At 38.9% G+C, this 27,767-nt stretch overlaps 1 protein-coding gene across 1 annotated transcript; it reads right to left on the bottom strand.

Moving 5' to 3' along the window:
* Positions 1-248: 248 nt before the first annotated feature.
* On the bottom strand, positions 249-27,758 carry LOC142100613 (A-kinase anchor protein 17B-like). Its single transcript, XM_075184283.1, has 5 exons — positions 27,522-27,758; positions 11,245-12,017; positions 9,986-10,110; positions 8,279-8,507; positions 249-4,559 (listed from the first exon to the last, which is right to left on the bottom strand). Exons 2-5 carry the CDS (start codon positions 11,998-12,000, stop codon positions 2,961-2,963), a joined length of 2,709 nt encoding a protein of 902 aa, XP_075040384.1. The 5' UTR covers positions 12,001-12,017; positions 27,522-27,758; the 3' UTR covers positions 249-2,960.
* Positions 27,759-27,767: the final 9 nt, after the last annotated feature.

Here is a 27,767-nt window from a genome sequence, read left to right as displayed (position 1 = left end):
ACTTCTGTCACCTGTTCTGGAAGCTTATGTCAATAAGCTCTAACAGGAACACTATCCCAGGATTTTCAACATGTAGTGAGCACATGCTTAGGTACTGAATCTAGCCAGAAAATGAAATTCAAATGGTCTGTGTAGATTGCTAGGAATTTGTAGACCACAAACTAAACACCACATCCAACCAGTGTATTGTTTGTCTTTAAATGGTCTCAGGTGATGAATATAAAAATACAGTTCTATTACCAGTTACATATTATTTTGTGGGTCTTTATTGGATCATACAGCCCTGACCAGCTACTTCTCTGCTGCTCAGTGGTCATGAAACACCTCTGCTCCAAAATCATATAGAACGATAAGCAATGTGCCATTCCATGGGGAGACTTGTATAAGAGAGAGAGACTGGTAGGCCTAGTGAATAAGCTGCGTACCTCTATGTGAGCAAAGTGTCTCACCCTTGTTATATCACATACCCCCTGTATGATGGTAAATGTTTACAAAATAACCCTTGTGTGTAAATTCTTCACAAAACCCCCTACATTATAACAATTTATTCTACGAACCCTTTAATAATTAAAAATGCGTCAATTTGTTTTCAATAAGTTGTGTTCAGAAGAACAAAAGCATATGGTTAGATACATGGTGTCACGCCACATGTAAATGTGTCCTCTGTATGACTGATTGTGTATGAGAGACAACAATTTATGTAAGACACATGGAGCTGTATGTCACTTCAGCAAGTTATTAGATCAGTGGTGGGCCTTCACCTGCACCCTCCAGCAGACTTAATAAGCAGAGAATGAAAGAACGAGGGCAACTGACATCCACGTCACGTGACCTCAGCACATTGCAGGGAGGTCACGCAGCATACCCGAAAGAGAAGGATGCAGTGCAGTGTTCTCTCCCTCCTTCCTCTGTGCAGCTCTTTTTAAGTGAAGCCAAGTTACCCATCACTGATCTAGATGGGGCACACATGTAAACATCAAGAGCTCTGTGTATGTGTCCTTCTCGTCCATGCATGGGTGGGGTGTAGTTCCCATCAGACAAATTACTTAGCCTTAAAAAATGCCAAATTAAATTGTATCCTCATTTTCTATCTAAATTACAGAGAGTAGTTCAAGAATTACAGTTTTGCATTTTACTATATTTATTTTGCCTGAACAGACCAACAAAAAAATCAAATGTCACTTCACTAACAATACATGAACAAGATACCAGCATTTAGTTCAGTAGCATCTTTAAAAAGATGAAATAAGGAATTGTGATTAATTACCTGTCAGTCCTTTCCCTAAAGAGACTGACACAAAATAAAATTTATTTTTGCATTACTAAAATGCCAGCTTGACAGTTCATTTACATTTAATGCCAATGACATGAGAGGCACGGCCCTCAAATATAGTGGCAGGAGACTAATAAAAACACACAACTGTGTAGTATGTCTAAGAAGAAATACAAGATTTTTCTTATTAACTAGATGTTAACTCCTAATGACAGTTTCACTTAAATTTGTACCTGTGGTGTGGGGCTGGAAATTATAGTCTATAGCATCAGAACTTATCCACACCTATCTGTTGTCAATGCACTTCTCATTAGTATACTCCTGAAAAGGATGAATGTTTCTTCAGGGCTCCTTCCCACCGATACATCCTAAAACATTTAAAATCTTGAAACACGTCAAGACCTATATCTCTTACAGTACAATAAATTGTACTGGTTAAAGCATAGTGTCCTAAATGACCATGGAAAGCACATAAAAAAATAAATTACTAAGATGCATCTAAAGCTCACAGAAGTTTTGGTGCATTTTATCCATTTTCCTATATCTATGAACAAACCCTTAAAGGTTAATTTACCTGTAGTAATTGCTCCTTCCCACTCTGGTTTCTTAGTACCCTTTAGCACAGATTAGATGATGCTTAGCTGCCTTCAGTTTCTGCAATGCACAGAAGATATGAACTAGGCTGTGTAAGTTTGTAGATCTCTCATTATGAATCGGAGGCCTGGATTGTAAAATGTAATTTCACACTATTTGTGCCCGATTAAGAAGGGAGCGGTAAGAAGCTGTATTTTCAAGACATGTTTTCATTAGTAATTATAGGTATAAAATGCAAATTATGCAAACTAGGGAAGTCTCATACTCCTGCTACTACAATCACTATAAACAAAGGCACCAGACTGGTATGACAGGCTCTGATCTGGCAGTGGTTTCTATCTGTTGTAGCTGAGTGGCCATAGTAAATTCATAGGCTCAAGAATGGGGTTCACAGCCTGCTATGAGTATGAGTGCAAGTTGACAATTAATGCAATGGCTCATGAATACTTGATACACATACAAAAATGGCTCCTGCTACTTACATGCTGCTCTGTGAAAAGGTCAATATAACGCAAAGTAACAGACAGCCAATGTAAAAATGTTTAGATGATGCTTTTTCTTCTTCTTTAACTCTTAGAGGGATATTTACTAAAGTGCGGTTTCACTAAACTGCAGGTTTTCATACCTTATGACGTGCGAGTTGTAAACCGTATGATTTACTAAAGGCAGAACCGGACATGAAATCGTCTGAAACAAAACAGCAAAGTCTCAAACAGCATTTTTTGTTGCAAACCGGTCAATAAACTGCTGTTTCGTAAATTTCCCCCTTGATGTGAGTTCATAGGTCCACTTTAATGAAACTGTTCTTACTGAAAACCGATGTCTTGTCTCAAATAAAGAAGTAAGGGTAATAACTACCTTCATTCTGTGCATTTTCCCCTCACAAATTAATAAAAGTTATTATCTACAAAATGTGCAGCCATTCTATGACCAGTTTACTTTTACTCAACAATCTATTGTTAATGTCATTTTTTTCTTGAACAAAATGTCATAATAAATAAGGCATTCCAGGAAATCGTTTAAAATCAAGTATTAGAACAAATGTCTCCTTGGGAATACATTTCACATACAGTATGTGTAAGTATTTCAAGCTTCAACTTTTCAACTGATCCCCTGTGTAGAAATGGTGTTCCCAGTCCCAATAATCAGTGTATGATTCTTTTGAGCAAACTGCAAGTTGCTCATTTTCTCCTGTTGGAGGACTAGAGCTCAGGCTGCTGCTACTCAGAGTCTCTTCACCGTCCCATGATGACTCCTCTTGTTCAAGAGACTCCGACACATCTTCTGCAAAGCACAAACCCCATTGTCTTTTTGATTTCTCATCAGAATCACTAGTCTTATGCATCTTGCGTTTTGGCTTCCCATTGTGTTGATTCTGCGAGACATTTCTCTTGAGCTGTTGAGGATCACTTGAGCTGCTCTCACCTTCAGAACTATTGTATCTTTGCTTGTTTTGTTTCTTCTCTTCCAAAAAGCAGGCAGGAGTCCTGTTCATTGACCTTTTTCTTTTCCATGTGGTCTGAACCTCAGCCTCCATGTCCGAATCAGACTCATTTGTGTCAGAGTCATACTGATTATGAAAACTGGGTTTTCTTCGGCAGGTTTGAGGCCGCTTACACCTTGAATGTTTTTTGAATTTCTGGCAATATGAATGTAATAAATGACCCAGTAGATCTTCATGGTGGCAGACCTGATTGTGACCGGAAATATTGCAGCGTTTTATTTTTTTTAGCTGTTTAACTTTTCTTTGCTTCCTGGATGATCTCCTGATATTAGATTGTTTACTTGAAATTCCACTCAGCTCCTCACTAAAGTATTCTGAAGTACTACTTATTTCTTCCAAAACTTTTTTTAGTTCACTGTTGGAGCTTTGGCTATCGTCTTCATCATCCCATGTGGTTTTATATACCCGTTCATAATTTTTTACCAAACGAGGCCTTGCTCTCGTCATTGGAACCTCATGTTCACTGTCAACAAAACGCTTCTGAGATTCATTACCATTTTTTCTACAAACAGACGACTCTTGTGAATTCTCCTCCGATTCTTCAATAGGTGTCTCCAATCTGCCACAATGGTCTTCTGTTTCTTCCTTCAACTCTGGGATAAAGTTCATCTCTGCAAAATGACCATTTAGATTCTGTAGTTTTATTTGAAAGCTGTTTCCTTTCCAACTAACTACTCTCCGGCACCAAGGTTTGGTGGAACTCTCCTTTGTCTCCAAAAATAGTCTTGCATACTCGGGGTTGTGGTAATAATTTAACAAATAGTTAATAAATTCATCAGTTTCATAAATTTTTAGTTTTTTGGAACATCTATCATCAGGAACTTCTGGAGAATGTGACAATTTGAAATTTTGATGATGGTCGTAATAATGCATTTTTGTAACTTGAATTTCTCCTGTATCTCTTCCAAGAGGACAGTCATCATCATAGTTCATCTGGTGAATTTGATCAGTGGATGAATCTCTTATTCGTTCATGTCTATGCGCCTGAGCATCATCTTCGCATATTTTAATTTCCACCTCATCTTCACTGTATATTTCAGTCTCATGTTGACTGCTTTCTTCCTCAGTGATGGGTAGAAACATAACTTTACTGTTCTCTGAATATGTTGACACAGAATAGTCGCTGAATTCTTCTGCAAATTCACAGTTCATTTGTTCCTCCTCAAGTCTATTCACTTGTACCAGATCCTACCGGAGACAAAGAATATGCATTTGTCAGAAGCACAGATGGCTATTTTGTGGACTGGAACAATAATCAGTCTATTAATTTACTAGGACCTAGTGACATCTCTTTGTACCTCAAGTAACAGTGATGGCACTAGTTGTTAGTAAACTAGTCTGCATTTTTGGGGATACTGGTTCAGTTCACAAAGTAGCTGCCTCTTCTGTGTGTGTATGTGACAGGTGTAATTAAACAATATAATTTCATGTATTATGGTTCATTAGTATTTACAAATCTATGTAAGACCACGGTCATTTCTCTGTGTTTTTAGTCATAAAAAGACAACAGAAGAGAGACAATTTATCTAAAAAAAAATAATTCAGAATGAAGATAATACCTACTGTATTATAGAGGGTTTTTAAATGAAATTAATCGTAATAGGGAATGCCTTTTTTAGCCATCAAAAAACAAATGTTAAAAAAAACGTTTCTTGTGCTTATGACCTGGTTGGGTACAAGTGTATCTGATGTACAATGATATACACCTGGTACATATACTACTGGAGCAAAGCTGAAAACATCTTGAGATGCCTCTGACTTAGTGTATGGATGTAAATACGCTATATTACATGTGTTTGAAATTTGCCCCAGCATCTCGCCCTACTCTCTTTGATCCGTTATGGATCTTAACAAATATATAAGAACTTTAAGCAGGAAAAGATATTTTGCACAGAAGGCTCTAAAAAGAAGGATTACCTATACTTTTACATACTGATGATAGACAAGCATTAGAGGATCTGCATTCACTTAGATCCAGATGATTCCAGCCCATCTCGACAGAGGCTACTGAAATTTATGATAATCAAAATTTAAGGACATCTAGGATATGAAAGAATAAATCACATTTTTATCCATTACAATATAAAGGCCCTTTCATTGAGAGCTTCTATAGAAGCACAATGGAGGACTTTAGAGTCTTTTGTGAACAATCAAATAAAAGACCCCTCAACGAGTCATCAAAGGAAGGCCCTACTAAAATGGATGATTCATTAATAATTAAACCCACAGACAAGGGTGGTGGTTTAGTAGTTCAGGATGTATCGGAATATAAGAAAGAGGCAATGAGGAAACTTAACAATGATGATTTTATAAGAGGTTGGATAATGATCCCATGCTGGACTTTCAACGGGAGTTGAAACATTTGTTGGAAGATGCCCTTGTTGTCAGTGTAATAACGAAAGACACATTTCATTTTCTTTATACTCTGTATCCGGTAACTCCCATTTATTGCTACCCAAAACTCACAAATCACTAGTATCACCACCTGGGAGACCAATTATTTCAGGTGTGGGGTCCCTCACTAGTCATTTTTATTAATTTGTTGACTCACATTTACAAAGTTTTGTTTGCATGTTAAAATCACATAATAAAAAGACACAAAGCGCTTTTTACAGTTGATTGATAATGTAGAATGGAAGGACCCATATTGTTTCTTAACATGTGATGTTGAGTCTTTGTACTCTAATATTCCACAAAACTATGGCCTTGAGGCAATTGATTACTTTATTCGTAAAGGAAACAAATTGGACTAAAAGTTATGTGATTTTTTGATTAAATCAAATTAATTTTGAAGCACAATTATTTCATTTTTGACTCACAATTTTATTTACAAACGGGGAGTACTGCCAGGGGAACCTGGTTCGCCCTGAGTTATGCAAATCTTTATATGAGCCTGTTTGAGGACAGGTTTATTTACAATTTGGACCTTGGAGTGGACCTGGTTCATATCAGATCATACATAGAGTATTTATTTTTCATTTAAGATGGTGATGGGGATTCAATTTTGCACTTTTTGTCTCACTTAAATAGCAATAATTTTGATATAAAGTTTACAAGTCACTTTGATTACGTTAAAATTACTTATTTGGATGTTGCTCTGTCGGCGAGGGACAATAAAATATGGACAGAAACAAACAAAAGAGGTTGACTCCTTTAATTATTTACATTATAAGAGTAATCATGCCAAAAGATGGAAAAATAATATCCCTAAGGGACAATTTATGCGAATTCGGAGAAACTGTACTAGATTTAGTGATTTTAATATATGTGGTTGATTCTTAAGAAATGTGGGAACTGATACCTGTGGGTTGATTTACTAAACTGCGGGTTTGAAAAGGTGGAGATGGTACCTATAGCAACCAGATTCTAGCTGTCATTTTGTTGAATGTACTAAATAAATGAGAACTAGAATCTGATTGGTTGCTATAGGCAACATCTCCACCTTTTTAAACCCACAGTTTAGTAAGTATACCCTCTCGTCTTATGAGAGAACTAATTATATCATTTTTAGTAAAAACTATTAGTATAAATTCTGTTGAACATCTATACGCAATTTTTATCACGGTTGGGCTCAACATTAGAGAATTCCGAACTTAGTCCAGAAATGATTCTCTTTATATGGGTTATTGATTATTTCTCTATGTGCTATTGATTATATAGATATGTTCATTACACAAATTAGGTTTATGTATTGTGGTTTGTGAACCATATGAATTATATATTTAAAAGTATATTTATGAATGTTTTTTTTATTCATCATAGTACGGGCTTGTATGAATTAACTGTGAGCCCATATGTATAGGTTATAGGTTAATTGGCTGCTATCAAATTGACCCTAGTCTCTCTCTCTGTCTGTGTGTATGTATGTTAGACTGTAATCTCCAATGGGGCAGGGACTGATGTGAGTTCACTGTACAGCGCTGCGGTATTAGTGGCGCTATATAAATAGATGATGATGATGATGACTTCCAAAGAGGCACTCTGTTTCTTTTAGGCTGAAGTCTCCATACCACATTGGAACCACAAGAAAATATAAGCGCTGCTAAATGATGAGCTGGAGATGTTAATCAAGCTTGCACACACTAGCATCAACCAACGCGTTTCTCCGTCTCTCAGGGGGGCGATTTCATCAGAGGTTAATACGTGTCTCTCATAAGCACCCTTAAATACCATCTCATATATTGTAAAAGCCAATCAGCAATGATCTCTCATTGGTTGGCCATAATACAATGACCACAATATACAAATAACACAGTATCATAATTAAAATATATATTTATACATTCACTATTGGTTATTAGGAAGGTACAGCAAAAAACTTAATTTGTAGACAGTAAAGAGAACTATGTTTATGGCTTCTATTTGTTGCCTAACGGATTGAATCTGTCACTAAAATTTGTGGAATTATTCCCTAATATTGGGAACATTGACTACAGAATAAAACACCAATTTATCCCGGTTACATAAAGGAGACCGATATTTGGATTAATTAAGGTTATATGTTTGCCACTTCAGCCTCATAGAAACCGAATACAGCAAAGGTACGGGATTTTTTTATTTTATTTAAACGTTTATGTCTCCAACTGGGCATCAGCCCCAAGTATTGTGTTTATTTGCACTTTAATACGTATTTTTGTATAATGTCCCTCTAAATATTTTTAAGGTCCTGTAAGGAGCTGTCAACTCGTAGACTGTAAGGAGCAATTAATTCATACAACACAGAACCTTGGAATGTCCACAACACTATTTTTACTAATAATGTTTTTGCTTGTCTACTAGAGCTTTCAGTAGACTTTAAAAAAACATAAAATATATTTTTTGGGTGACAGACATCTGGCAGGCATTAACAATGTAAGATTATTATTTAGTGAAGTTGTAAAAGAGAAGGTCATCCCGAAATTACTTACATTTACTTTGTCTAGGATAACTGTGAGAAGCTGGATTGATTCGAGTCGTCTCTGAGCAAGGAGCAGTTTCCTGTCCTCCCATTCTGGTGTGTCCTCGACGGCTTCTTCTGGGCAGGCTTCTTGCTCCTGCATTACATTCTCATCACTCTGTTTCTGTCTCTGAAGTTTCCTTTTCAGCCTGGCCCTCCTTTTCCTTGCTCTCGCCTTTCTCTCCACTGCTTTTCTTTTTCTGGGTGATTAAAGAAACATCAGGTTACCCTGTTATTAACAGCAAATATCTCCATAGAAATTAGAATAAATGGGGTTTGCATACAGTATACTATTCCTGATCATAAACATTACTTGTTTGGCAAGTGCTCACTGAGGGTCTAAGACTTTACTCCATAATGTATATAAAAAGTTTATTGTTGCCAATTATCCCCAATTTCCAGGGACAGTCCAAGGTTTTAAAGATTTGTCCCTGTTTGTAAAGGTCCATTACAATTTCTCTTGATCTATATACAAAGTGCAGGTCTTACAATCTATTTTTATTTTGTTATGCTTAGTAAGTTAATATTTATTAAAGAAGACTGTTTAAAATGAAACAAATATGAGATTCTAACAATGTTCAGCGATGCTGACTGTAGTTCAGTAAGGTGGTTCAGACTGCACCATGTGTGAACATTTATTGTGTGCCCTTTGTTGTGTGTGTAGTGTATATTCAAAAGCTAACTTGAAAGTGAATTTAAAATTGAATGTCCCATCCTGTTATCTAAATGGTGTGGGTCCCTCTCTCTGTGTGCAGGGTGGGTGATCCCTGATTAAACCGGGCCTCCCCAAAGGAGAACAGGTAGCAGTGGACCGGACCGTAATAATGGGCCAGGCTCCAAGCACGTCTTTACACTGGATATGTTACCAAAGCATTTATTTGTATATATTTCATATATATAAATAACTATACAAGGAATTATAATTGTAGTACAATAAAGTAAATAAAATGGTTTATGTAATCTATTTAACCACTTCATGACTGGAGGTAGTTTACACTGTAAATAATAACTCCATCATCATCATCAATTTATATAGCGCCACTAATTCCACAGAGCTGTATAGAGAGCTCACTCACATCAGTCCCTGCCCTATTGGAGCTTACAATCTAAATTCCCTAACAGACACACTGAAAACTAATAACATTTAGTGTACTACTTAGTGTGAATACACTCTTAGCTGAATCAGCCAAAGTCCCCACGCTGCAGCCAGTCCCTAAGCGCCCCTCCCCTTCAGGAAGCCTCCTCCAGGAGGTTGATGTTAGAATCAACGCTGCCTGTGATGCTGTCGCCTGCTGCTCCTGTGTGTCTGTGTATCCCAGCCTATCACTGACATGGAGGAGCGGTAATTGGCAGCGTCACAGTACAAGAAGGAAGCATGCACTGTTGTCACACACCAAGTACTTTTGCCTTTTTGCCTAATGATTGCCCATGCCCTGGCTGCATTCCACCCTTCCAGCTTGGCCTGTCTTAAACAGGTCCAACCCACCCCTGTGAACTTGCAATTCAAGAAAATGCATAGTACATGGGGTAGGGACACTCAATTGCCTGCTTGGTTATTAGAAGTAATATGGATAGTAGAAGTTATTGAGGATATCTTTGATCACTTGTCTATTATAAAGATATGATTTACAATATTTTTTCATACAGTAAGAATTACAGTAGATTATTTGTATCCCACCTTTCTGCTTCCTCCTCTTCCTTCTCTTGTTTCCTCTGCTGTTCCAGCTCTTGTAGTTTAAGGCGCTCAGCAGTCCGCTTGTTTACTGCCTCCTCACTAAAGTGATTGGTTGTATCAATAGATATCTATTTAAATAGATTTAAAAAAAAATAAAAATATTGAAAAGTAACATCCCTGTAACACACTACATGAACAAAAGTAGTACAGTTATTGAGGCCTATTCTGCATATTACTCTATAAGATATAGAAAGGTCCAAGTACACCATACAATTGAATAAATCACATATGGTAAGCATAGTAAATTGCCAATATAAATTAGATGGTCCTCCTCATATATTCTGCCTATCAGATTCAGTTTCTACAGTAGAACAATTTTAGAATAAGCGATGTTGCTCCGAGTGCAAACTGTTGTCTGATGGCGTGCAAGGGGACCCGACAAGTGTAAAACATTTTTGGCTACAACAAAAAACCTGTAAGAACATTGAGAGTGCTGCATCCATATGCAGAATATAAAAGTACACACATTATATATATATATATATATATATATATATATATATGCCTCATGAAAAAACAGCCAGTATTTACCTTATGTGCAAAATAATAAACTAATTTGCACCCCTTCCATGGTTTTGTCCAGAAAACTTGAGTAAGAAACCTTACTCAATTTTGTTCTGAACTTTCCTTAATGAATCAGGTCCACTATTACTAACCCTACGTGGGTTTAGCTGTAGTTTAAGGTTGTTAAGGTTTTTTTAATAATGTAAAAAAATTCAATAATAAATTAGTTTAAATAAAGATAAATAAATAAATAAATAAAAAAAAAGTACAAATAGATGGTGGTGTCTAATATTACCCATCATTGAAATGGTCATATGTAGCTGTAACAGGTCATTGCTTGGTTTCAGTCTGTGCATTTATGATGAATCTGGTCTATCTTACTCTCTGGTGCAAGAGTACACAAGAGAGTCATTTTACCATGATCCAATTACTGCACAAAACAGACATGAGGTGTAAAGGAACCGTGGTCTAGCTGTGTCCACTTTTTCTCTGAATAGTCATGAAGCACTTATTTTGGTTACAGGCTAAAGGGGCTGAACTTTCGGGTACTTGCCGGATGGTAAAGGAATGCACAATTTGTTGTACTGCACCTGATGTTTGTAAATTACCTCAGTGTTTTTTTTTTTTTTACCTAGGACATGACAATAACATTAATAGTTTTTCAATAACTAGTCTTAGGTTTAGGTCACACAAATCACCTTTATATCACAAGCCAGAGATTTTCCATCCTCCGCAGTGAATATGAGCTTCATTCCTTGCAGTGAACGTATTGCATCTATGGTACTTGATCTGTTCTCATATTGGAGGAAAGCATTGAAGGGCTGTAGGCCACCAGGAGCCAGTGGGCTTCCACCAGTCTCTTCTCTGTATGGATCAAGCATGGGTATGTCAATATTTTCAATTTGTCCATATTTTTCAAAAGTACTCCTCAAAACCTCTTCACTTGGCTTTTCATTGTTGGAGCCCAAAGCTGAAAACCATTTACATGGCAATCCCTCCAAATGAATAGACAACGGAGCTATATCATTCTCGGTGCTGACCTCCGGATCTGCCGGTATTTGCAATTGTAATTCATTAATATTTTCATTATCTGGCAATTCAAGAGGTGCCTCAGTCACCTCAACACTTAACGGTTTGCTGATGCTGCTTATTTGAAGGTTGTGCCCATTAAGTTTTTCACAAAAAATGTGAGACAGGAGTTTAGTGTCCGTTTCACCTTCAATTCGGATAAACTCCCTAGTGCTTCTCGAAACCCTGAGAGAACTGAAATGGTCTGGAGCAACCAAACACTTTAACTGTTCCAGAATGTCCCAATTTGATATTGGTCTGCATGGGTCTGTATCTTCTGGAAGGATGACAGAGATGATTAACTTTGCCTTGGGTTTGATATATAGACGGTAAGCAGCATTTAACTCCACAGCTTCAGAGTCATCATACACCGGAATAGCAATCATTATGTTTGATCACTCTGCTAAAGAAAAAGAATAAACACAATATTAATGAATATTAAACATAAAATACAAATTTATATAAGAGAGTGTATATTATATATATATATATTTTTTTTTATATACTAATTAGTTAGAAGATTTTTCAGATAAACTTCTGACCATGAGGAGAGATTTTCCTAAATAAAGCAGATTTACAACCAGTGATCCCCATGCAAAAACACTGTAGCAGTGTTGCCAACCTTTCAAAAAAATATATTTTTCCTGACAGTTTAATAAAAATACACCACAAAACAATTTACTGACCGATTGTTAATGGAAACATTTGACGACAGATAAGAACCACTTGGCCCATCTAGTCTGCCCGTTTTTTTTAACCTATGGTAACCTCAAACCCTGTTTCATCCTTAGTTCTTTGTAAGGATATCCTTATGTATATCCCAAGCATGTTTAAATTGCTCTACTCTATTAGCCTCTACCACCTCTGATGGGAGGCTATTCCACTTATCCACTACCCTTTCAGTGAAGTAATTTTTCCTCAATTTTCCTCTGAACCTACTTCTCTCCAGTTCCAGTGCATGTCCTTGTGTTCTAATACGTCTCTTCCTTTGAAGCATGTTTCCCTCCTGTACCTTATTAAAACCTTTGATATATTTGAAAGTTTCTATCATGCCTCTGCTCCAAACTCTACATATTAAGAAGTTTTAGTCTTTTTCGGGTAAGTTTTGTGCTGTAGACCATGCACCATTTTTGTTGCCCTTCCTTGTACAGTCTCTAATGTATTTATATCTTTCTGGAGATATGGCCTCCAGAACTGTACACAGAATTCTAGATGAGGCCGTACCTGTGACCTATACCGTGGCATTATTACTTCTTTCTTTCTGCTACTGATTCCTCTCCCTATGCAACCAAGCACCTGAATTCCGTTTCTCGTTGCTTTGCTACATTGTTTACCCGTCTTTAAGTCACCTGGAAATAGATCCCTTTCCTCCTCAGTTCTTTCCATTATACTGCTGTAAAGTACAAATTTTTTTCCAATGTATATTAAGGGTTAAAATCAAATGCCAATTCTTTCTTATCTAGCCAGTATCTACCACTCCCTAATTAAAGAAAAATGATCTCCAGTGAATTTGTTAGCAGCCACACACACCCTCACAGCACGAGAGAATAATAAGCAAACTATTACAAATGTAGACATTCTATGCTCAAACTATTCATATATAATTTTAATTAGACACAAAACTTTTATTTGTTGTAATATTATCATCATCAATATCTTTAGCATCACGTTCTGCAGCACTACGTAGTAATGGAAAACAATTTTAATGTATCATGATTACACAATACCTTACATAATAAAATTATCTCCAGATACAGTGACAAACAATAGAAAAAATGTGAGAATATGCTGCCTACAATCTAAAGGAGATTTGGAAAATTAAAGATAGCCAAATGTGCTTATTATGTACAGTGTACCAGCCACACTAGTTTCTTTCTAAGCACAGAAATAACGTGCGCTGAAGAGCAAATATTGGTGTAAGATTTAACAGTCTGAAGAGAGTGCAGTGTTGATGGTTATCATCATCATTTATTTATATAGTGCCAACATATCCCACAGCGCTTTACAATTGGGGACAAACATTGTAAACTAATAAACAAACTGGGTAAAACAGACAAAGAGGTGAGAAGGCCCTGCTCGCAAGCTTACAATCTATGGGACAATGGGAGTTTGACACATGAGGCTAAGGCTAAGTCTACATTTTGCATTTTCGGCCCAGCCAGGCTGTAAAGGTAAAAGTGACTCATAAGCTAAATGATCCTGTCACACAACAATGTTGGTCAGGGAGTAGTTGTCTTGTGTGAAATTGTGTAGCGGGTAATAGGGTAAGGTAGTGAGGTTAAGAGGGCGGTTGAGGAATATTATAAGCTTGTCTGAAGAGGTGGGTTTTCAGAGAACGCTTGAAAGTTTGTAGACCAGAGGAGAGTCTTATTGTGCTAGGGAGTGAATTCCATAGAGTGGGTGCAGCCCGAAAAAAGTCCTGTAACCTGGAATGGGAGGATGTAATGAGGGTGGATGAGAGACACATATCTTGTGCAGAACGGAGTTGCCGAGTTAGGAGATATTTTGAGACGAGAGAAGTATGTTGGTGCAGCTTTGTTGATGGCCTTGTAGGTTAGTAAAAGTATTTTATATTGGATACGGTAGAAAACAGGCAGCCAGTGTAGAGACATACAGAGTGATTCAACAGAGGAATAACGATTTGCAAGGAAAATCAATCTTGCAGCAGCGTGCAAAATAGATTGTAGGGGTTTGAGTCTGTTTTGGGGGAAGACCAGTAAGGAGGGAATTGCAATAGTCAATGCGGGAGATGATAAGTGCATGAATTAATGTTTTAGCAGTGTCTTGAGTGAGATATTTGCGAATTCTGCAAAATATTCTTTAGATTTATGTAACATGATTTAGATATAGAGTCAATGTGGGGAACAAAGGATAGGTGTGAGTCAAGGATTACACCTAGGCAGCGAGCTTGTGGGGTGGGATTTATGGTCATGTTATCAACAGAGATAGAAATGTCAGGTATGCTCTTGTTGGTGGGTGGGAATATTATTAACAAACAAATTGCAGTAGGACCTGAAATCATCAAAAACACTGGTACTGTAATGTGGATGTTAAAAACAATTTATTAAAACAAATACATGGAATATAAATGTTATTCGATATATGTTAATACCATCTCTTTAAGGGAATATCGATAATATAGGTGCACCTATGTAGTTACCAATCAAAACTTAAATATAGTCCTCAAAGAACTAACTCGATGGTACAAACTTCATCAGGATTATTATATTATTAACTCTGTTTTAGAAAGATTAAGTTTGAGTTGGCGAGAGGATGATATGGCAGAAAGATAGTCAGTTACACAGGACAACACAGATGTCGAGAGATCAGGAGAAGATAGATAAATTTGTGTATCATCCGCATAGAGATGATACTGAAATCCAAAGGAACTTATTAGATTTCCAAGAGAAGCGGTATAGATAGAGAACAGAAGAGGACCTAGCACTGAGCCTTGCGGTACTCCAACTGATAAAGGAAGTGGAGCAGAGGTGGCCCCAGAGAAATTAGCACTGAAAGAGCGATTAGAAAGGTAGGATGAGAACCAGGATAGAACAGTGTCTTGAAGACCTAGGGATTGCAGCGTTTGTATGAGAAGAGAGTGGTCAACGGTGTCAAATGCAGCCAAGAGATCCAGGAGAATTAGGAGATAGTAATGGCGTTTAGTTTTAGCAGTGATCAGATCAGTGACAACCTTAGTCAACGCAGTCTCTGTGGAGTGTTGAGAACGAAAGCCAGACTGAAGAGGATCCAACAGGTTGTTTGCGGAAAGGAAACATGTGAGGCGAGTGTAGGCAAGTCTTTCTAGAAGCTTGGAGGTGCATTGGAGCTGAGAGATGGGACGGTAATTAGAGAGTTTGGGTCGGAATCTTGTTTTTTTGGAATAGGAGTAATCACAGCATGCTTGTATAGTGGTTATAAAATAAATAGTAATTATGTTGTGGAGTTTAGATGTACATAGTGATAGAGGTTTGGGTTAACGGTTCATCTTCCGACTGTATTTATGAAATGCCCGATAAAGTCAAGCATTGCAATTTTTTTCAGGCCAAACATGCTGTGATATATTGGGTCAATAACTGGATATCCGTGAGATATGGTAGCATGTATGATCAGCAAAAGCGCTCCAATACCAGCATACTTCGGAAATACCAGCACCTGTCAGCCAGGAGAGGACAGAGATTGGCAGACAGGAGTATTCCCATACCACCAAGCATCAATGGTGAAAATGTCACTGGTTTATTGCACTACAAATTAACCTGTCTTCTTACTGCACTACCCTCCTCTCACCAAGTCTACTTACTTTAAGTCCCTAATATACACCAAGTGTGCCAATTCCGTCACCTCTTGCAAACTTCAACTCGCTTCTCTGCCCATCCCCACCACTTCACTTATTTCAAATGCAAAAACAAGAAATCTCCTCTCACCAGAACTAGCACCCCAGTCACCTTCTCCGTTCCTCTACAGACTCTCTGTTCTTTATTTATTTTATTTGCTCCTTACTGAGGACAAGGTATTTGTAACTCTTCTTTTTTTCTTCAACCTGTTGCCATACCATCATATCCTCCCAACTCTCCCCAAACACTTGCCTACACCTAGTTCTCTTTAGTCTTCAAACATGCACTCTTCTCCAGTATTCGCACTAAATCATCTCTCTACTCTACCTCATTTCTCTACAACCCTTAGCTTGGGCAGCTTGTGGACAACTGCATAATTCACTTATTATCTTAGATTTGTAAGGCACCACAGTGCTCTGTAGTGCCGTACAATAGAGAAAATAGGACATACATAAAACAGGGAAACACAAGACTGACAAAATAAATACAGACATGAAAACAAAGGGTACTCCATCCTTGACCCTCTGCAAATGGGCTTCCTACCTCTGCACTCCAAGACTACCCTCACTAAAGGTGACAAATGATCTACTTGCAGCTAATTTTAAGGGTCGCTTTTCCCTACTTATTGACCTCCCTGCTACTTTGAAAACAGTGGACCACCCTCTTTTCCTGCACATCCTTCACTCCCTTAGCCTTTGTGTAGCACTGTGCTCATCCTTTCTAACCGCTTCTTCAGAGTCTCTACTTCTGGCACATCTTCCACACACTCTGCTTTGCATACAAATTCAAAATTACCTCCTCTCAACTGACCTATGCTCTTTTTATCCTGTGTGTCATCCTCAACTCTCACTCCACACATCCAAAGCCTTGCACTTTCATGTTTCCTACTTCTTGTGGACATTACCCAAAACCCATATCCCTTTGCTCATTACCTCCAGCCTTGACTACTGTAACCTCTTCCTATTTGGACTTCCCCATCCATCCCCACAATAACCCATACTAATTGCCACTGCAAAATAGAGTTTCTGCTCTTGCCACTTCACATCCACTGCACAACTAATTCATACACTGGCTGCACATGCCCTCCAGAATCCCAATAAAAAAAACTGAAAAAAAACAAAACACAAACTACTGACCTTCAAATCCCTCACAAACACCTCCCCCTCATAAGCTCTGACCTCACTACAAGATACTCTCCCTCGCAACCTTTAAGATTTAACTTTAAACTGTGCCTTATTTCCATTCTTATAACCACCTCCCACTCCAGCATCCAAGAATGGAACACCCTACCTCACATGGCCAGAATCTATAAGGCTACTTATCACTTCAAACATCTCCTTCTTGGTACTAGAAGCTACAGTTCCACTACTTCTACTGAATCATAATTACCATCTCACTCTAAACTGTAAGCTATCGTGAGCAGGGTCCTCTCTACCTTTATTTCTCATGTCTGCATTTTCTTTGTCAATCTCATATGTACTTGTTCTGTTTTTTTTGTTTTTTTTAAAGATCTGTCTTATCTGCGATTTATTATATGCCCAGCTCTGCCCTGCCCAAAACCACAACTACTCAGTTGCCCAAGGTAAAGGACCTTTGCATACATGGGACAACTGAGGAATATGAGAGCACCCTTCTGCCAGTCACACTTAAAAACCAAACTGCTACAGTTGCATAGCACCTACGCAGCTGTATCCGCTTATTCTGGGGGGAGACTTCCCACTGTTTTAATAGGTCCTCGTGAGCAAACCCAGACAGATATGTTGGCAACTGATTCAACAGTCAGAAGCCCGGTCTTTAAGGATCTGCTCAAGAAAACAGCCTGCAGATGGTACACCATATTTTGTTAAGAATACTTTTCTGTATAGAACTGATATTGTACAATGGGAAAAGGTAGAACAGTTAATGGTTCGTCAGGTTCATGTAACTCCAGTGTTAAAAGCAGCACATACACGTCTGTGGAGGAAGATACAACACTTGAGCAAGTTGTGCTCAGGTCTTACAGGCTCAATGTAAATATGGCAGTGAAAAAATGTTCCGTTTGTCAGAGAACCTGTCCCATGTATAGGGCACCAATACCAATAGTTCAAGTCCAATTTGAGCATATAGTATGGACCATGTGGGGCCACTGAAGAAATCCACTCATGGCCATCAATATCTAATATTGGTGCTTGACTCTGCGCCATGATATCCAGAGGCAGTACCCCTGAGGAATATAAAGTCCAGCATCATAGCTAAAGTCTTGTTGATTTTTACATGTTTGGGAATACTCAAGGGAAATTCTCACTGTCCAGGGTACCCCGTTCATGTCCAAGTTGATGAAGGACAAAAGTTAGCTATTAGGGGTGACAGCTTTTCATACCTGTGTACTGTTCAAGTATAATAATTGAACGAAAAAGTGGTAGTTGTTTTTTTTAAAAAAAATATTTTATTAAGTTTTTAGTAAATGTGAGGAAAGCTTGTGGGGTACAAAAATAAAAAAACAAAACAAAGGGGAGTGGGGCAAAGATAAGAGGAGCAGATGCATTATTAAGATAGCATAACAGTGTCTTCCCATTGGTACAGAGAATTTCAGAATTATAAAGGTGAAGGTCAATATTCAGTCTAAACAGACAAGATAACACTGTGGTGGCAATTGTAGTGCTCTTAGGCATTAGGAAGCAACAACATGGAAAGATTGTCAATATTCTTAAACTGTGGTATGATGAGGACACCTCTGCTCGGTTAGTGAGCATAGTCATGAAAAAGACTTAAGTTCCCACCATGCCAGCTTTATCTGTTAGGGAAAAAAACAGCAGGTTGAGGAAATTATATGCCAGAATAGGGATGTTTTCTCTCCCATTTCTGCACACACTGCTTTAATCCAACACAACATTGTCACTCCTCCAGGATTTGCCCTGAAGCAGAAGCCATACCACAGTCCCGAACCAGACAGGCAACACTGAGAAAAGAAGGTTGAGAACATGATCCAGCTTCATTAAGGCCGGCAGGCTTGACAGCTAACCCAAAAAAGTGTGCCATAGCTATGAGAGAAGCCAAATATTTGGTGTACATTGTCAGGCAAGGGCAAGTCAAACGCCAACTTGATAATGTGGAGGCAGTCAAAAACTGGCCAAGACCGGGACATAAATCACAGCTAAGAACTTTCCTAGGCTTAGTAGGTTTCTACAGAGGATTCGTAATCCATTTTGTCACTAGAGTTGCTCCGCTTACAGATATGTTAAAGAAAAGTTGTCCCCACACATTAGACTGGTGTGACTCTGCAGAGGCTGTCTGGTTAGATCTCCGCTTCCCATCTGTTCCTCTCCAGTGCTACAATCACCTGACTTTTCCCAAAAAATCTTCCTAAACTTGTGTGCAGTCTTGTCGCAGTAGAAAAATAGAATAGAAAATCCTGTTCTGTAATCCTGCTTCAGAGGGAAGAAGATTATGCAACCATGGAGAAGGAATGCCTCGCCATAAAATGGGCCACAGAAGATCTGCATTATTGTCTTTTAGGCAGAGAATTCTCATTAACAACAGATCATGCAACGTTACAGTGGATGCAGGACAACTGGGAGGTAAATGCCATGGTAACATGCTGGTTCTTGGCATTGTAACATTTTACATTTACAGTAGAACATAGACCAGGGATTTTGCACAAATATGCAGATACATGGTAATGAAAATTAGCGCTGGTGGTGATGTCCACGCCACCTTACTTGGCGACACTAGGGCGAGGGATGTGCGACAAAGGGAGTTGTTTGCCACTGACCTCTAAGTGAAAAGTTAAGCATTCAGCTGACAGTCTGCAGGGCAAGACTATTTACTAATGTTAATAGCAAAGAACAGTCAATGCCGACACCTCTAGGCACAACTTCCAATAAGGAGATCACCAGTATTTTACATCAGCTGTGTCAACGAACTGCCTGTCTTCCTTTCCTGAGTATTTATTTACGTGTGTTGTTTTGACTAGTCCTGACAAGACCCATGGCACTTATAAACTCAATCCAAATTTGGATTATCATTGCCTCGGGCACAAGGTGCTTTGCTTTAATAAAGCTACATGAAGCATATATCAATTTAAATTGTATGGATGGAGGACAGCTTTTCACTTTTAATTTTGCTAATATATATTTTCTTATAAAAGTATTTCTCATTACAAGGAAAAACAATCAGAAACATACGCGTCTGACAAAAATGTGACAAATAAATTTGATATGTTGTAAACAAGATACTTACAGGGACTAAAATGATCTCAAAGCGCGTCAGGTAATAACAAAAGACAGCGCAGGTAAGGATAAATAAGGATAATTATACTGCACTTATCTCAAAGGAGCAGACTGCAACATCTGGCACCCTTTTTATTTTTCACACTATTTACCACATTGTCCTTCAGCCTGAAGACATTAATGTGATATCTTATTACATTTAACACAAACCATGGACTAATATAAAAAAAAAAGCTGTATTATTTTTAAAGAGTGTACATTATTCAATAATATCTTAATGTTACATGCCATGGATCCTCGTACAATCTGGAAATGACTTCCTGTAGTATTAGAAGATTTCCCACATCTAATATTGTACACGGCATAGGCACCAGAAAGACCACAGTCTAATTCGAAGTTATGTTGCATGAACAGCATTGTCAAAGACAAACAGATTAAACTTATTGTTATGTAAGACATATTTTACTACGGAGTAATACAATGGGAGTACAATCTGCATCCTGGCCTCAGCCTTTTGCCTTCAAGTATTACATTTATTTGTCATAATACAAAGTTTGTGCACTATGTATCATATGAAAGAACAGACTTCAATATTAAACCTTATTAGTAAAATGAGAAAAGGATAATACGTAGCCAAGGATCAAATCTGAATATGCAACGTGTGAATGGGTAATAGCCAAGCATCAATTCAACCATTATGAAGAAACGGCACATTGAAAAACAAACATGAAGTTGTGACAAAAGAAAACAGATTCAGAGCACAAAGTGAAACAGAAGAAATAATATACAGATAGAAGAAGCAAACAATTTTCAACGTATCAATTTGAACTGCTTAATTGCAATTCTCTTATTAGCAAAGAGTGTAAAATAGCAAACCTCCAGAAGTGACAAGTGCATTATTACGTTTAACATAAACAGAAGGATAAAAAGCAGAGAAAGCTACCTGTCACCAAACCTTTATATGTGGGCAGGCTAATATATAGCTCATTCTTACCTAATTGCTGTCCAGATTTATTGGTGTGACGAGTGTGCAGCTGGGTGTCAGAGAGAACCGGGCAGGTGGAATAAGTGTGAACTGTTTCCTGCTTTTGCAGAAAATGATGCTAATATTAGCTTACGAAAAACACAGGGGGTTTACCAAAGCCCGCTCACTGGCTCCTTCTCTGCATCTGATATTATATTGACTAACCCTCTCTCTGCTGATGGGACTTGCAACCTGTAACTACCCTGTGCATTTATTTGATCTACAACACATTTAAAAGCAGTATTTGCTTTCTTATGCTATATTTGCATTTAAACCAAACTGTACTTTATATCTCAGAAATAAAAAGAAAATTGTAAAAAACAAACAAAAACAAATTGAACCAGTTATTAAACTTTTTATCTTAAATGGACACAAGTGACAAGTGCAAAATCAGTAACAGATAAAAACACAAGGTCCACACTGACCTGCTATTATTACAATTCCAGCATACTCCATGTGGCTTTACTATAGGAAACAAACAGAGCATTGAAACAAGACTGGGTATCAAACAAAGAGGTGAGAGGGCTCCCTTGTAATCTTACAATCTATAAAATAACAGGGGTTAGATACAGGAGATTAAATACCACAGATTTCATATTGCTGGAGCTAGATTTCAATGGGAAAAAGCACTTAGAGGGGCTGTATGATCCAGTCACAGGGTCATGATGGTTGGGGGGTGGGGAGTGGGGGGGGGCAGTAGATTTTTTTTTTTATACTTAAAACAATGTGAGTTTTACGTGAACTATGTAGAGGTTTGGTAGAATATGTTTGAGGGGTAAAGAAGATGGTTCAGGCATTTGATAAGATTGCCTGGAGAGGTGAATTTTCAAGCGATGCCTGAAAGTATTACAGGAAGAATTTCCAAAGTGGAGGCATTGGAAAAAAGTACTGTAACTGAGATCACCTGGCTTTTAAAGAGCACAGTGAAAAGAATGAAATGTCACAATTACTACTTTTGGATCACCCCTTTATTTATTTTAAAATTTCAGTTTTTGTCCTAAATACTGCTTAAGTTAGCTTCATTTATGGCTTAAATTAATTATGAGAGTGAAGGGACATCAGTCCTTATTGCACGTGTCATTTTGTGTTTGAATGTTTTTATTACATTTGTCTCAGTATGCCCACAGATGACCTTTCCTGCAGAAGTGCAACTGGAAGGTACAACATGCATCCCATTAGAAGTGTAGGACAAGACCCGATCCCGGCATCTCAGAGGTGATGGAAGGAGTCCTATTGTGGGCAGAAAAATTCCCCTGTAAATATGCCCTTTATTTCACCTAAATAATTGTATCCTGCAAAACAAAATCTCATTTTGCTTGTTGTTGTGAAAGTCGGAGCCTAATCTGTGCTCCAAAATACTCTCAATTTACTCAACTGAAGATGCTAACTGATGCCCCACTCTGAAAACCCAATGTTTGTAAACGTTAGACATGGCCATCATAATCCGCAAATCCATGGGTGACATGATAAAGAACATTTTTATTGCTGGTAGAGATGAACATAAATGACAATGAAAGTTTGCATGAACAAACTGTTTCACAGAGAAGCGAGGTTCCAGTAATACAATCTTTCAGCTCTGGTCTTGCTATGCCATTCTGTAATGTAGATTCACATTTATAGTCTATCAATAGAACTGGGCTGCAACAGTCAATTCCTGTTGCCGATTGCTGTAGTAGGACTGGAAATACATAAAACCAAGTTCTTCTGGAGAGACGTTGCAACTACACTATATGGAGAAAAGTATTCAGACGCTTGACCATTACACCAACAGGGACTGCAATGACATTGTATTCATATATACATATACTTTAATATGGAGTTGGTCCCCCTTTTGCAGCAATAACAGCTTCCACTCTTCTTGGAAGGCTTTCCACAAGATGTTGGAGTGTTTCTGTGGGAATTTGTGCCCATTCATACTGTAGAGCATTTATGAGGTCAGGCACTGATGTTGGACGAGCAGGCCTGGCTCACAATCGCCGTTCCAGTTCATCCCAAAGGTGTTCGATGGGGTTGAGGTCAGGGCTCTGTGCGGGCCAGTCAAGTTCTTCTACACTGAACTCATCAAATCATGTCTTTGTAGTGCTTGCTTTGTGTACTGGGGCACAGTCATGTTGAAACAGAAAAGGTCCTTTCCCAAACTGTTGCCACAAAGTTGGAAGCATAGCATTGCCCAAAATGACTTGGTATAATGAAGCATTAAGATTACCCTTCACTGCAGATGAGTGGCCTAGCCCAAACCCTGAAAAACAGCCCCATACTATTATCCTTCCTCCACCAAACTTCACAGTTGGCATAATGCAGTCAGGCAAGTAACGTTCTCCTGGCATACGCCAAACCCAAACTCGCCCATCTGACTGCCAAACAGAGATGTGTGATTCGTCACTCCACTGAACACGTTTCTACTGCTCCAAAGTCCAGTGTCGGTGTGCTTTACACCACTCCATCCGACGCTTGTCATTGGTTTTGGTGATGTGAGGCTTCCATGCACCTGCTTGGCCATGGAAACCCATTCCATTAAGCTCTGTGATTTTACGTGGTCTTCTGCTTCATGGCTGATTTGCTGTTGTTCCTAAACGCTTCCACTTTCTAATAATATCACTTACAGTTGACCGTGGAATATCCAGAAGGGATGAAATTTCACAAACCGTCTTATTGCAAAGGTGGCATCCTATCACAGTACCAGAAAGTTATTGAGTTCTTCAAAACGACGCATTTTGTATCACAGATGTTTGCAAATGGAGACTGCATGGTAAGGTGCTTGATCTTATGCACCTCTGGCAACGGGTCTGATTGAAACACATCTATTCAATAATTAACAGGTGTAGCCTAATACTTTTGTCCATATAGTGTATATGTGGAATATGGCAATATTTAGGAGCAGTTTAAAAAGTTTACCAATCTCTAGTTGTGTGAAATTCTTGCTGGTCATGTGTGTGCGGTCACTTACTTGGGAACCATGATGCGATGTGGTACCCACTTGCTGTTGCCCTCCACTTCTGCTTCGGCTATTGCGTAAGTGTGACATTCGAGACCAGAGGGTCCCCTGAATACTCAGGTGTTTAAATAAAATAACATGGAATGGACACTACTGATGTGCAGTGCAAATATCAATAAACAGAGGGACGCCAAACCATCTCATAGCAAAAATAAACAGTTTTTATTTTCCAACACCTTCTGCTCCTGCATATACCATAATGGTTGCAATATACAAACGCAAAACTCCTCCAGCACAGATCATAATGGTTACAAGTACAGCTTCCTCCAAATGCCTAAAACATATAACTTCAGCAGACATTACACTGCTTCACTACTCCTCCTGCACATCTATTGTTTAAGTCCAATATACGGAATTACATGGTATTGCTGAGTGTGGTAGTTCCACACACTCAATAACTACTTGTTTCTCTCTAACCGCACACAATGGGCATACTTCGGAGGTTCCAGCAAGGATTAACTAACATCCCATTATCCAGGGTTTCTCCTTGCCACGTTGCACCCCATTCCTCACAGGGACCCACACTGCGTCTTTCCAATTAACATCTCAATATCCAGAGACCCTTCAAATCTTGGGAACCATGCTGCAGTACTGTGTAATTCAGAGACATTCATTACTCAGGCAAATATCTTAAACACATCCCACTGGTCAGGGGCTCCGCCTCACTTGCTTGTAACAATTTCTACACCACAGGATCTACTTCTCACTGTGGGGACCCTTCTCCAGAGCAGTCAACTGCCTAGTTGCGGTGTCCCCACCTCACAGTATGGAGACCTTCACAAGGGGGCTCCACATAGGGTTCTCTCTCACATCACATGTGGCTTCCATCCAATCACACTCACACCTTCCAAGGGTGTCTGTCTGCCAGACAATGCCTCTCTCTTCCAGACACACTCCTCCACACTATGCTCTCTGGGACTTTTGCTGCTACGGACTCACCCCTCTTGCCCAAGTGCAGCTCTCATGCACTCACACTCTTTACTTGGTGCCTCTTCTGTGATACCCCTAAAGGTGGAAATCCCCCTCTGCTTCTTTCAGCCCTCTCATGAAGCTCTTACATAGCTGAGGCCTTTAAACCACTTTGTCACTGCCCTCTCAGGTACTCTTAATAAATGGGGGGGTGTTATTTCCATTTACTAGGGACTGTTAAAATGTGCCCTTGTGGCACCTTCCACGTACCCCACTAGCCCAGGACCCGGAGCCACCCTCCTCCTTCCCGGGTCTATACTCACTAAAATAGCTGCCTCCGCTAGGGCAGAGTCTTCATTGATTGTGGATCCCACCTGACTTCCCAATACGCAGCGTTTTCGGTGATGACGGAACCATCCGCATCATTGCATGGGTGCCTGCCCCACAATTATGAGGCACTCTTGTAGTCATGTTACCCGGTGACCTTGCCTGCTGACACCAGGCAGGGGGAGCGCGTAGCATAACACTGCAAGCACTACAGTTGCACTTTTGTAGTTTGCAAATAACCCTTAGAGAGCCTTAAGTTTACTCTGAGAGTATGTAAGAGACCACCATATATGGTATAGTAAATTATTACCGAGCAATAGGAATTTGGCAGCCATTTCATATTCAGAAGTTCTGTGGCAATATTATGGTTAGTTACACCAGGAATCAGGCGTGTTTAGGCCTGGGTGTGCAAGGGGGTCTTAACTTATAGATAAAATAAAATCCTACCCCATCTATCCTCATTGGTGGCTTAAGCTAATCAGAGAACACTGGGACCTTTATTCTGTCTGACACATTATTACTATTATCATTTATTCATATGGTGCCACAAATTACCAAACCTCATACAGAACATTCAAAAGGCATAGCTGCAAGAATAGCAAGAAATAAGGCATAAAACAATAGGTAAGGTATATAACAAACAAGAACATGTTTTTAAGAGCTTACAATCTAAGCAACTTTTGTGTGTTTAAAGCTTCACCCTACTCCCATCTGCTGGTACAAACTTTTGGTTCTTTAGAAACCCATGTTTGTTGGCAGAAATCTAGATGCCTCAATGCAAAATGAGGAGCACAACATCAAAGAGGATCTGTGTATTTGGGCACAAATAAGAAAAATGTTAATGTAGTATTGCCGTCTCCTGGGGTAAACAGCAGCACTTCCCATGTATTAGACAATCGCACATCAGTCCAATGCTTAAGTATAGTCACAGATATTTATTTATAGTCACAGCTATTTATTTTTTTTATCAGCATAAAAATAAACAAAACGTACACACACACACACACGTAATAATGGCAGTGTCACAGGTACAACTCATAATTTGCCAGCAAGTGTCTGGCAAGTTGGAAAACCAGAAATGGGCCTAATGCATGAAGGCCGACCTTCTGTCACAGTAGGCAAAGATGTACACAGAGTATGTGCTCAATGCTGTCACAAATATGTATGTGGGCACAATTCAGCACTATTCAGTATAATGTGTATGTGGGCATTTCTTGTATCTGGCACTATTCAGCATGTGGGCACTACTCAGAAGAGTGGGTATGTAAACACAATGTAGTTACTGCTGGGCCTTGGCTCTATGCACAATTATAAAATGGAATGTTTAATTGGGAATATAAAAAATAGGGTTGTATTACACATAACTATTGTTAAAACTCAATGGTGTGCTCTCACAGTACACTCCTCTGGTAGCCCAAGGTACCTCAGGGTGACACTGACAACACAGGTACATTTTGGGAAAAATGTATTTGGGGTTGCATCAATTGCCTGACAGTACCTTTCATGAAGATCACTGAATGGAGCATTTTTCCTATTTTTGACACACTGTCATTGTAGAAAGCCAAAGTCTTACCAGAACAAAGCCCTGTCTGTTTGTTAAATAAAAAAAGTTTTCAAGGCAAAAAAAAATAATATATAGACGTGTTAGGTGAAACCAAAACATTATCAAAACATAAGGCAAGTAGTCATTAAGGGGCAATAAGTGGTTAATAGGATTCTTTGGAAGAAAAAAAACAATAGTTTAGAAGAAATTAAAATAAAAGTGTGTATATACATATTTAAATAATCCTCCCCCCACACACACCCACACCCACAAGTCCCCACATAATACCTAAACTTCTTTGTTAAATCCAAAATTCTCTTCTAAACTTTCACTCTGTATATAATAATGTTTATGACAATCACGCCTTACAAATAGTTACTATGGGCATTTTAGTTTGTCAACAACATACATAACATGTTCTCCCTGGTGCTATTAGTACAAGAGCCAGAAATAGGAGTCATTATCTGTAGCTCACCGTCAGCACCACACAGCTGACTGATATAATAAACCCAATGGAAGCTGTAGTCCCTGGGCTCCTACCCCCACTCCCCTGCATGGTGACACTCTTACCTATGGCAGATAGGATGCCTCTTACTTAGTGGTCATGTTGTAGGCTGAGGTGGCAGCAGTGCCCCTGAGTGTGACAGCTACATGGCGTAGTGTAATAATCCTGCTTCCCGGATTATACCCAGCTACAGGCTGCTCCAGATGGCGCAGTGAGCAGCATTACATCACCTTCCCGCCGCTCTGTCGGTAGGTGGCCGCTAGTGACGTCCGGCGGACAGTTCCTCGGTGCGAGGTCCGGCACTTACCGTG

The sequence above is a fragment of the Mixophyes fleayi genome, chromosome 9 (genome assembly GCF_038048845.1).
Source record: "Mixophyes fleayi isolate aMixFle1 chromosome 9, aMixFle1.hap1, whole genome shotgun sequence".
NCBI lineage: Eukaryota > Metazoa > Chordata > Amphibia > Anura > Limnodynastidae > Mixophyes > Mixophyes fleayi.
Note: the sequence above shows the minus strand (reverse complement) of the source record. Positions and strands in the feature narration are given on the sequence as shown.